The sequence below is a fragment of the Oryzias melastigma genome, linkage group LG11 (genome assembly GCF_002922805.2).
Source record: "Oryzias melastigma strain HK-1 linkage group LG11, ASM292280v2, whole genome shotgun sequence".
Lineage (NCBI taxonomy): Eukaryota > Metazoa > Chordata > Actinopteri > Beloniformes > Adrianichthyidae > Oryzias > Oryzias melastigma.
In genome coordinates, this window is record NC_050522.1 from 9,729,552 (window position 1) to 9,741,312 (window position 11,761).

Below are 11,761 nucleotides of genomic sequence, written 5' to 3' on the forward strand. Positions count from 1 at the left end.
CACGAATACTTCATCATCAAATATTCTTTATTTTCTAGAGTAAAGCAAAATAACTTGCTTTTTTAAAATCATGGGAGATTGTAATACTCAGGATGTAAGGCAGACTTCACTTATTTTAAAACTTTATTGAGACGATTATGAAAACAACAATGCAGATTCTCTGCACAGATACACAATTGTATTTTACAGGTTTATCTATTTTGGTCAAGTTAATGCCTAAAAGACTAAAAACAGAGACATTTATTGTGGTAGGGTGGAGCACACACATGAATCATCTCAGCATTTCAAAGGAAGACGACCTACAACTGAGCCTCAGCGATCTGTGCAGCTTCTTTAAGGACCTCCCCAGCCTGCTGCTTATATTCTTGTATTAACTCCTGAGCCCTCCTCACTTCTCTCATATTTTCCTCCAGGTTCTCCTTCAGTCTTCCTTGCTCTTGGTAATTTTCGGCTGCTCCATGCACTTGCTCAATCATTTTACTCTGGCTTCGCAGCAGCCAGCCCGTCAGCTCTTGAAGTGTGGTGCTTTTTGAGATGGTGACCTTGGCCCGATCAGAAATATATCTGACTTCATTCTGAGCATGCTGCAGAGCTGGAGGCAATGCTTCTTCCTCGGTTTCACCCTCCAAACTGACAGGAACCACATTCAGAGTGAAGTCGTACCCCTTCATCTTCAGGGTGACCTTGTATTTTGTCTCTGGAGTTAAACAAACAAGATCTGAATAAATCTGCTATAACCCAACATGCCTCCATGTGTAGGTCACTCACCCCACTCCTTCATGATCTTTCCCACACATTCAGAGAGGCTCATGTGGTCACAGCGTGTGCAGTCGTATTCTTTTTGCAGGTTTCTGATTCCCTTGACCATCCTCTCAAAGCACTCTTGATGTTGGTTGAAGGTCTGTGCCAGGTCAGCAAACCTCTGATCCAGCTCTGGGACGTTCACTCGCCTCATCTGGAGACTTCCACTTTGCTTCAAATAAGCAACATCTAAAAAGCACAAACAAACTGAGAATTTCTTACAAATTCTGCAGAATATTAGATAATTAATGGAATCATCTTCACTAATCATTAGTCCAGGAGTCAGCAACCTGATTCCTATTCTTTGCGTATTTTTTCTACTGGATCACAAACCAGTGAACTCGTGCTTATGTTCAAGTTAACAGAAGTAAGTAGGAAACGGGATGACAGTTCCCCAAAGTAGACCTATGACAAGAGAAAATGACATTTTTGTCTGGCATTGTGTAAAACATTTTATAGAGTACATTTGCTGCACTGGGAAGATCCTGTTTTGTACAGGAAGTATCTTATTTTGAAAGGAAGTAAAATAAGCTTTAGTTGAAAGTGGAAAAAAACATTTCAAAATGTTAAGCATAAATAACTCTAGTTAAAAGTTATAAACCAGATTATGAAAACTATGGAAAAATGAGTAAAGTAGTGAAGTCATTAAACATACTGTAAGTGTGGGACTATATCAATGTTCTTCCTGCCTGTTCAGGACATAACAATATAATTTATATGTGTATGTGTGTACAGACCCTTTCCAAAAACTTAGATGATCATGGAAAAGTGTGTTCATCTTTATAATTCAATTAAAAAATATAAAATGGATTTTGGATCCAGTGTTAAAATTGATTTCAGTTAATTTTATTTTTTATTTTTTGGATTAATTGGGGTTCCAGCTCACAAAGCCACCAAAAATTGACAAAAACTTAGAAAACTGGAGAAATGCGCCCAAATTCTGCAGGACATGAATGTTTTAAACTGAGTTTGAGTTTGAGAGATTGTAAATTGCAAAGTGCATCTTTATTTGAATTATGGTACCAAAATCCATTGACAAATTAAAGTGCAATTGTGTTCTCTTATTTATTGTTTTTATTTTTTTAAACTTTAAGATAAAATTGTATTTTTTCATATTGAAATCTCAATTGCAAAATGCATTCTTATCTTGCAAGCTTAATCAAACAGCAGTTTGAAATGACTTTGAAATTATGGGTGAAAAAAACTTCCATAAATCATCTCTGTTTTTTGTTTTTTTGCAAAAACAGAGAAGTAAATGAGGATTTTTCCATACTATTCAAATTTTCAGAAATTCTGTTTTTGAAGGTTTTATGAGCTGGAACTCAATTTATGCAGAAATAAGTAAATACTTTATCAATTCAAGTGTGCCCTGAGTTCATATTCCATAAAAGTTTATTTTTTTAATGCAATAATGCAAATGAACACATTTTTCCATGTTATTCCAATTTTTGGAAAGGGTCTATATGTGTTTCAAATTAAGGCATGATTAATTATCTAAAGTCTGATATATTTATGTATAGATATATAATTTGTGTTTCCCTTCTCTAGATTTGTTTTACTTGTAATAGCTTGAAATAATGATGGATGAACAGAAAGAAAAGACTTACCCTGTCCTGGACGGGGGGGTCTGGCTGTTCCAGCTCCATCGCCTTCTTTGGAGTTCAGCAGAGGTTGCCTCTAAAACAGAATTTAAATAATCATTTTTGTCGTCCAAGGCTATAAAAATGCAGGATTTAGACAGACGCGCCTATTCCAATCACAGAAGCGCATATCGTGGACTACTTTCAAAGTTTTAGCTGTGCGTAAACCTAATAAGCAGAAACATTCCAGACGCGCAAGTTTCTCTGGTTTGGAGGAAAACTTTCTTCCGTTTCGTTACAGACCTCACTGCTGGAGTTGTCGTTCAGGCAGCAGCAGCAGAGGAAAGAGGACATTTCCTGCAGCTTTTGTAGCTCAATTTCGGGTCACTTATTCCAAACAATGCGTCGTTCGCCACCAGCATTCTGTCTGACGTCAGCGTCACGCGCCTCATCCCATAGAAAAGTTCCTGGTTATGCTTTAACCTCACAGGTGACAAACAGGTTCACCTGCAGGTGAGCTGTCGCAGTGGCACGCACACAATATGGCTGTTACAGTAAAAAAGCATAAAGAGAATCATATTTTTTTTTTACCTTATAATGTACTAAATACATTTTGGAAAAAATTAATTAATTATAACTTAGTAATAAGTAATTATAATTTAAACCGATATGATTTTCAAGAAATTTTAGAACTGTTAAAGAAAGGCGTGTTTCAATAGAATACACCACGTTATGGAATAAACAAAAAAATAAATAAATACAAATATTTTTAAAAAGTTAAAAATAATTTCAAAAACATGAACAAAAAGAGATGTTGCGGTTTGTCTGTATTTTATAGTTACATTATATGAACTTGAACCAAGGAATCCACGTTTGCTTGTTACAATTAAAACTATTAGTTTTCTTAAAATAAAAAAAATGATTTGATCATTTACTTAACTTAGAAGTTTAATTTAATAAAAAATAATACTTCTAAATTCAACAAATTACAGTGGTTTTGTTAAATAATTGAATATTTCCCTTTTTACAGTGTCTGTTGTTGTTTTACCCATTCATTTTTTTTCTTTGCGTTTATTGTTTTGAGATCTTGGGGGTGTACCTATTGCTTAATTAATTAAGTTAAAAGGGGAAGAAATAATTCATAATTTCTCTTCTTTCTTTTCCCCTTTCATTGTTACAAAATATTTGCCAGTCGTTTCTTTTTTAGAAAATTAAGTAATTTATAAATTAATACATAAATAAATAAATATTGTTACTATTTCACAAAAAGAGCAAAGCATCTGAGTCTATAGAACTATGAATGCATACCTAACTAACTAACCAACTGACTGACTGACTGAATGACTGACTAACTAACTAACTAACTAAATAAATAAATAATGTTACCATTTTATAAAATGAGTAAAGCATCTTAGTTATTTATTTATGCAGGAATATGAATGAATGGACGAATGAATAACTAAATAAAACAAATAAATAATATGCAAGCAAACAAGCACATTCTTGAGCATTGACTGTACAGTCAATGGTCTTAGACAGGTCATGTTTGGTCTATGAAGAGTTGTTGTAATGTAGACTTCCGAACTGAAGGGGGCGGTATATCACTGTCGCTGCTGTACGACTGACTCCTCGAAGAAGAACAACAACAAAAAGATCAGTTAAAAAAAATTGGCACCACAAAAGAATAGCTAGACCACGTTTAAGTTAACTTTCTACAACTAGGATAGGTTTAAACTTATTTAGTTTTTTTATACCCTTAGTGATAATTTGTTTTAAAGCGTCACAGAAAAGCTATCGACATAGCTGAGGCTTTTACATCCGTCCATTTTTAAATGCTCTGTTATATCGAATCTCGACTAAATGCTAATTGTCAACGAGGAGATAATAAGAACTACGCGCTGCTAAAAAGCCTCGTTTTATATTTGTTATAAAACAATAATACTAAATTGACATGACAGGAATGGCATCTCCAGAGAAAGCGTCGAGCTCCAAGAAGAAAGGAGAGAGAAAATGTGCCTCCAAAGAAGAGTACAGACAGCTGTCCGGCATCATGGCAGTCATGAACAACCTACGAAAACAGGTGTGTCACGGGGATAAAAACCTGAACAGTTATATTCAAATCCTGGGTGTTTTTGTGAGATGCTAATACCTCGTGTGTGTTTTTTTAGGGAACACTGTGTGATGTGACCCTAGTGGTTCAGGGGAAGCACTTTTCTGCTCACAGGGTAGTTCTGGCCGCTGCCAGTCCCTTTTTCAGCCTCATGTTCACCAGTAAGTTTCACACAAAAACCCGGTGTTAAAAAAGCGTGAAGTTTTGCTTATAGATTTGTTTTATTGTTACAAATTGGTGCTTTTAAGAGATGGTGGCATCATGGACTGTATATGAAAACCGGACTGAGTGACCCCTCCCCCCTTGCGTTTCAAACAGGAAGTACCTGCTGGTTCCAAGAAGCCAAAGTTCCACAGACTTCTGCAGAGAAATAAACAGCTATTACTCAATTGCTATATTTGCCAAAATCACCATTCTTGCTCCGATACCTTTGTGTTGACATGTTATTGATTTATTTTTTTTTTTCTTTAACAAATTATATTCAAGTTATAAACTGGCCATTCAGATGCCTCAATATAAGCATGTGGTCCCCTCAAATATTTGACTGACACATTTTCCTGAGCCTACTTTCAGTAGCAGGGATGTGGACTACCAACAAGCTCGCTCCTGATTGGCCTCAACAATATTCAGACAGAATATTACGTATACTTTAACAATTAGCATTTCATTAAAGCAATGCTGTTAAATCCCACTCTACCCTGAAGTACACACAGGATGTTGATCATGTGACGTATCTGCGAGAGTTGCTTGTAGATCACCGGAAATGAATGTCGTTACGCTGTTGATCAATAAAAGCAGTCTCGATTATAGCACGTCGTCTGTGGATTAATCTGTATACAAGGTACAACCGAAGAACACAACAGGTTGCCATAGAAACATTGACTGACTTGGACAAATCACTACTTATTAACCAATCCTGCTCCAAATGGTAGCACCTGTATCCTAGAATAATGTTGAATTGGCTTAATTTCGCTGTAGCAAAAAGTAAACAGTTTTCCATGGGTGATGTCACACTTGCACAGTCCAGATCTCTCATACAGTCAATGGGTGGCACTAATAGTGTACAGGACAAAAACCCTGGGCCTTTTTGAATTTGCTCTAATGACTTTTTGTTAAAAAACAGTTTTTTGTGGCAATGCTTGAGATTGTTTGTTTTAGAACAACTTGAGCTTCTTTTTTTTATTACAGATTTTCTTATTATGACACACTAACTCCACCGTGAACCTGAAAATGTCCAAAAATCTCCATTCTGAGTTGTAAATTTGTCATTCTTTTATCTACAACAATCACAAAAATTGAGATTTAACTGTTTTTATGTTTATAACAAATATTATATTGGACAAATGACACATAAACGTATAAATACAAACACCAAAGCAAAGACAAGCTCAAAACAATATGAAAAATAAAATAAAAAACAAGCAAATGGTTCCCGAGCGCGGCTGTGTCTGCAGCTCACCGCTCCCCCAGGGGATGGGTCAAATGCGGAGAACAAATTTCACACACTTAGGTGCGTGACAAATAGTGGGACTTTAACTTTAACTTTAAAGCTTCAATAAACTATTTAGTTTCCATGTACTTATTCCAAACATCACAATTCTTGTGTCAGAGCTCTCGTCATGTTTGTTTTCAAGCTAATATTTCAAAACTTTTTGAAATCTTGACATTCAATTTAAATAAAAAACTGAAATAATTTCGAGATTGATGTCATTTCTACATAACTGTAAATGGCAAATGTGATCGGCAAACTCACCGGAGAGTTCAGAGACTACTTGGGGCAAAAGTCCTATTATCCAGATCATTACAATAATCAGATGTAATATATTTCAAACATGTGAAGCAGTTTTGTTGGAATTCACCATGACTACAATCTCAGAGCTGTCCTTCCAATCTGATCCTCTTTGAGACTGAAAAAAAAACACATGCATGGAGAAATACGATTAGACAATAGATGTGTTCTCATATCTCAAGGTCAAATAAATGAAATTGTCTGATATTAAATATTAATAATATCATAATAACCTTTATTTATATATTGCCTTTCAAGATAAAAATCACAAAGTGCTTAACACTAAAACACAGAATATAAAAACATAAATCTGAAAAAATAATTTAAAAATATGTGTTTTAGCTGCTTTTTCAAAGAAAACTCTGAGTCTGCAGATCTGAGGCTGAGAGGAAGTGAGTTCCAGAGAGATGGAGCCACTGCTGCAATATTAGATCCCGTCACAACTCAGGAAATGAAATAACGATTAAAATGTTGGTGTTAATTTAATGAGTCCCTTGATAGGATTTTATTATTCAATCTCATTCTTTTGTTTTTCTATCCGACACAACCAGCTGTCTATATTTAAATAAAACAACAATCACAGGTAATGAAAGGTGAAAAGCTGAAAAAAATATATTTTATTGCAAAACTTTTATCACAGGAATGAAGTAAACATGTTATAGCTAGAAAAATAACACAGCAAAATGTTGTACTATAGTAATGTTCCCATCAGCAGGGGCATTTGTTATTGCAGTAATGCATACCTTTTAGTCTTTTGTTTCTTATGTAGTCTACATTTTACATTTTTCTTTTTCTCATCACCTCCAGCCAGGATGATGGAGTCGATGTCCCATGAGGTGGAGCTGAGGAGCGCCGAGCCAGAGATTATTGAACTGCTGATTGAGTTTATTTACACAGCCAGGTTAGAATCGGCACTCGTGTCAGTTGTACAACTCAGCATGACCATAAAGATATTTTTAATAAAAAAAATCTTACTTTGGTCATTTAGTAAATGATCTGTCTGTGTACCAGAATCTCAGTGAACAGCAGCAACGTCCAATCATTGCTGGATGCAGCTAACCAGTACCAGATCGAGCCGGTCAAGAAGATGTGTGTGGAGTTTCTTAAAGGCCAGATTGATCCTACAAACTGTTTAGGTAACAGCAGGAAGTACAACTAGTTTGTGATTATTGTATTCACTGCTCATGAATCAATATTTTCTGCAGGTATCACTGCTCTCGCAGACTGCATGGACTGCCCTGAGCTGAGGACGGCCGCAGAAGACTTTTTCCAGCTTCATTTTACTGAAGTTTACAAACTGGATGAATTCTTGCAGCTTGATGTTTCACGGCTCACTCACCTGCTGCACCAGGACAAACTCACCGTCCGCTCTGAAGCCCAGGTAAACACCTGCTGTTTTCAGACTGTTATATGACACAAATTAGCTTTAGGATATGAGAGTCTCAAAGTTTTTTTTAAAGAACGTATTAGCATTGCTTTATAAAGAAGTGAATTAATCGAATACAACATTGTATAATGCTGTGTAGTTCACCATCCTTCCACTAGGGGCAGTAGAAGGGCGTTTCCTGCCCATTTCAATATGGCAGCCTTTATGAAAGCTAAAAAATAAAGATAAGCTAATTTTAAAAACTTTATGGTAGTAACTCATTTGTTGTTGATCATGTTTTAAATGACTACTTTTTATATTGAAAGAATACAACATTTCTTGATAATCAAGGTTTTATAATACAGTTACAGGATGTTGAAAATATATTCATCAAATTTGAGACTGTGGTTCTTTTTTCCTGAACACTTGTGTATATTTTTGCATCTTAAGCTAACATTGCTGTAAGTAAAAACTTAACAAATCACCCAACAAATCATAATTTATGCAATATATATCTTATAAAACATTGATAGTGTGAAAAACATCTTAATTCTAGAAAAAAAAGGCTTTACACAGTTTGAAGGATTAAAAGTCCTAGTTTTCATTGATGAAATGAAGGTGGTTGATCATTTGAACTGAAACTCCTCCTGCTTGACTTTAGATCTATGATGCAGCCGTGCGTTGGCTGAAGTATGACGTGTGCAACAGACAGCAGTACATGGTGGAGGTTCTGGGATGTGTCCGTTTTCCTCTGGTTTCCAAAACGTTCCTTTCCAAGACTGTTCAGGGCGAGCCGCTGATCCAGGACAACCCACAGTGCCTCAAGATGGTCATCAGTGAGTATGAAGTGTTGGGGAGGGGGTTTCACAGCTGTGGTTGGACTACATTCATCTTTAAAGTTTCACTCTGATCACCTTTTAATTGATTGTAAATGTGCTCCCAGTATTTTTTTAATATATAATTAGACAATTTTTAGCCAAAATAATTTTAAAAAGTGTAGTTTTCTAGGGCACAGTTTCTGCAGAGCGGCAGGATTTCATTAGATTGATTCAGTATGGAAAAGATTGACAATGGTCTACAGCCAATCAGGAGGCAGAGTACAGTTCACTGTTAATAAAGTATAAAAAACTGCAAAAAATGAACTGCGGAATACCAAAGGACTGCTGTACAATCATAAATAAGTTTAAATTAAAATAGAAAAATGCAGAAATTTCAGTTTGTAACATTCAGAAAATCTATTCTAGAAGATATTCAGTTTTAAAAGACCTCGTACATTTAAGGAATAAAAGCTGTTTTTATCATTGCACAAAGTTCACATATTCCTCATTAAACAAAAGAGTTTGTTTTAATTAAATCTTTTTGTTCCAAGGTGGGATGCGTTATCATTTGCTCTCCTTGGAGGACCGAGAAGACCTGGGCGAGAGCAGTCGGCCACGGCGCAAAAAACACGACTATCGCATCGCTCTGTTTGGAGGCTCCCAGCCTCAGTCCTGCCGCTACTTTAACCCAAAGGTACCAGTACATACCTGAGGACCAGATACATCGTTTTTATTTGTGAGGTCCATTTTCATCATTGTTAGGGTTAGCTGTGACGTACTGGTATTTTCCCTGCAGGATTGCAGCTGGACAGACATCCGATGCCCCTTTGAGAAGCGCAGAGATGCCACAGCCGTCTTTTGGGACAATGTGGTTTACATCCTCGGGGGTTCCCAGCTGTTCCCCATCAAGCGCATGGACTGCTACAATGTCCTGAAGGACAGCTGGTACTCGAAGCTCGGCCCGCCCACGCCTCGTGACAGTTTGGCAGCTTGTGCTTCCCAAGGAAAAATCTACACGTCTGGAGGATCGGAAGTGGGTAAGGATGTGGAGGCAGCTCCCAGGGAAGCTATGACATTGTGTTTGTAAGCTTTTAATGAAGTGAAGTTCAAATGCGTCTACAGGTAGTTCAGCCTCGAACCTCTTTGAGTGTTACGATACGAGGACGGAGTCGTGGCAGGTGAAAACCAGCATGCTGATGGCTCGCTGCAGTCACGGCTCAGTGGAGGCCAACGGACTGGTTTATGTGTGCGGAGGAACGGTGGGAAACAACGTCTCTGGAAGGATTGTGAACAACTGTGAGGTGTATGACCCTAACACACAAAAGTAAGAGATAGTAAGAGCGAAAATCATAATGGCAGCTGCCAGAATCATTACTATTTGTTTAATATTTTATAAGCTCGAAGGTGAAAAAATCAGTTTTAGCTGCTCCTACTGCTATTAATATTGTGTATTTTACGATGGTGAATTAGGGCCAGTTTACAAGCAAAAAAAAAATGTTTTTAAATACGGCTTTAAATCATGTAAATTTATGAGAAAGAAGTCGTAATTGTTAAATTATGAGAATAAAGTCGTATATTTAATACTTTAAAAGTCTTTAAAAAAAATTTTCTTGTAAATTTAGGACCTTAAATATCATACATGTATTACTTTTTTTTCTCATAAGTTTACACGATTAAAATTAATAAATTTAAGAGATTTAAAGTCCAAAATTTACAAGATTTAAAGTCATAAATTTACAAAAAAAAACTCGTAATATCACTTTTTTTTTTGGTGGCCCTAATACTCAGTCGTAGTATTTAGATCTCCTGATGTCATGGTAACAATCTAATAAAGACTGGCTCTTTAGATCTCTTCCAGATTATATAACTTTGGTATAATTTGAGCAACTTTTCCAGACCTGGACCGAGTGAGTGTGATGTCACTCATAGAAAATGGCTTACATCCGGCTCCATCTAAATTTAGCCAATCCAGCCGCCATTCTTTGCGATATGGACATCGCCATGTCGGAGACGGACGATGTCATTAAAATGCGATTGGTCTAAAGTCTGTCAATCAATTGTTTGAAGTGAGGCACCACATACTTTGGAAGCGTCTGATTAGTCATTTTATAACTTAAATAAAGAAAAAAATTACAGAAAAAAAGAGAATTAGCAAGAATATGTTAAAAAATAGAATGACTGAGTATTCTCTGTATATTTCTTTATAGAAGTCTGTTGGATTTTGGCTTCTTGGAGCCAGCGTCTGCTTCCTGTTTGGAAAGCCAGGGGGAGGAGTCACTCATTCCAGTTCTCATATACAATAAATATTTGTAAAAGTTGCAGTGAACGACTTCACAAATGTTGCTTCACTCCTGCTCTTTTTGAATGTCATTAACACAAAGTCTCAAGTCTTCAACAGAAGATATTAGAATTAACAGAAGTAAAATTAGTTAAAACCAAAGAAAAGAAAGGTCTATAAATATTTTTTAATGTTGCATTACAACCAAACGCTACCCGTCAAGGTTAAACTAAATAAAAGTTCACTTTCAGGCGGTTCCAACAGTCTCACTCCTGATTGGCCAGAGTGGTTGCCATAGTAACCATGACTCTCATCCGTTTGACCCAATCACTGCTTACTGATGTTTTCTTGCTCCAACAACTGTATCACCTAAAATGGTGACTGAACTGACTTCATGACTTAAATGGTAAAGACATTCAAATGCACCATCCTAGAAACTCTAATTGTTCCTTTCAGATGGAGGGAGCTGAGTGGGATGAAAGAAGCCAGGAAGAACCATGGATTAGTGGTTGTCAACAGTAGGATCTATGCTGTTGGAGGCCAGGGGCCATTAGGTAAGAAAGCCGTCATTAATGCAACCCCGACAGCGATTACAGTGGTTATCCTGTTCTGATTTGTCTTTTGTGTGTAATATGGCGCGGATCTTCAGGTGGACTGGATTCAGTGGAATATTACGACATCGCCAGCAACGAGTGGCGCTCTGCGGCTCCAATGCCATGGAGGGGCGTGACTGTGAAGTGTGCTGCTGTGGGTGAAGTCATCTACGTGCTGGCGGGGTTCCAGGGGGTGGGCCGGCTTGGTCACGCCTTGGAGTACCACACAGAAACTGATCGGTTTGTATTTTTATTTATTTTTTTTGTTATTTTTGATGAAAATCTTTTATTTTGAAAATCGACCGGATTCTCTAGATTACCTTGAGCACTAAAAGGAGTCTGGCGTCGTGTAGCACGAGAGAAGTTGCATGTGGAAACAAATGGTAAAATAAACTACTTTTTAACCACTCTAGCCTTAACAGTAAC

At 36.7% G+C, this 11,761-nt stretch overlaps 2 protein-coding genes across 2 annotated transcripts in view; one reads left to right on the forward strand and one right to left on the reverse strand.

Annotated features, from left to right (window-relative positions):
* Window positions 1-110: 110 nt before the first annotated feature.
* si:ch73-345f18.3 lies at window positions 111-2,904 on the reverse strand. The gene is made up of 4 exons (XM_024296624.2): window positions 2,685-2,904; window positions 2,409-2,478; window positions 769-990; window positions 111-697 (listed from the first exon to the last, which is right to left on the reverse strand). The coding sequence occupies exons 1-4, from the start codon at window positions 2,733-2,735 to the stop codon at window positions 300-302; spliced, it is 741 nt and encodes a 246-aa protein (XP_024152392.1). The 5' UTR covers window positions 2,736-2,904; the 3' UTR covers window positions 111-299.
* Window positions 2,905-3,955: 1,051 nt separating this feature from the next.
* Window positions 3,956-11,761, forward strand: part of klhl7 (kelch-like family member 7) — a 12,052-nt gene continuing 4,246 nt past the window's right edge. Inside the window, exons 1-11 of the mRNA XM_024296608.2 lie at window positions 3,956-4,461; window positions 4,550-4,652; window positions 7,088-7,181; window positions 7,292-7,416; window positions 7,486-7,661; window positions 8,308-8,482; window positions 9,016-9,158; window positions 9,261-9,501; window positions 9,587-9,788; window positions 11,199-11,296; window positions 11,392-11,575. Coding sequence (XP_024152376.1) covers window positions 4,333-4,461; window positions 4,550-4,652; window positions 7,088-7,181; window positions 7,292-7,416; window positions 7,486-7,661; window positions 8,308-8,482; window positions 9,016-9,158; window positions 9,261-9,501; window positions 9,587-9,788; window positions 11,199-11,296; window positions 11,392-11,575 — 1,670 coding nt within the window. The 5' untranslated portion in view covers window positions 3,956-4,332. The remainder of the gene's footprint in view (window positions 4,462-4,549; window positions 4,653-7,087; window positions 7,182-7,291; window positions 7,417-7,485; window positions 7,662-8,307; window positions 8,483-9,015; window positions 9,159-9,260; window positions 9,502-9,586; window positions 9,789-11,198; window positions 11,297-11,391; window positions 11,576-11,761) is intronic.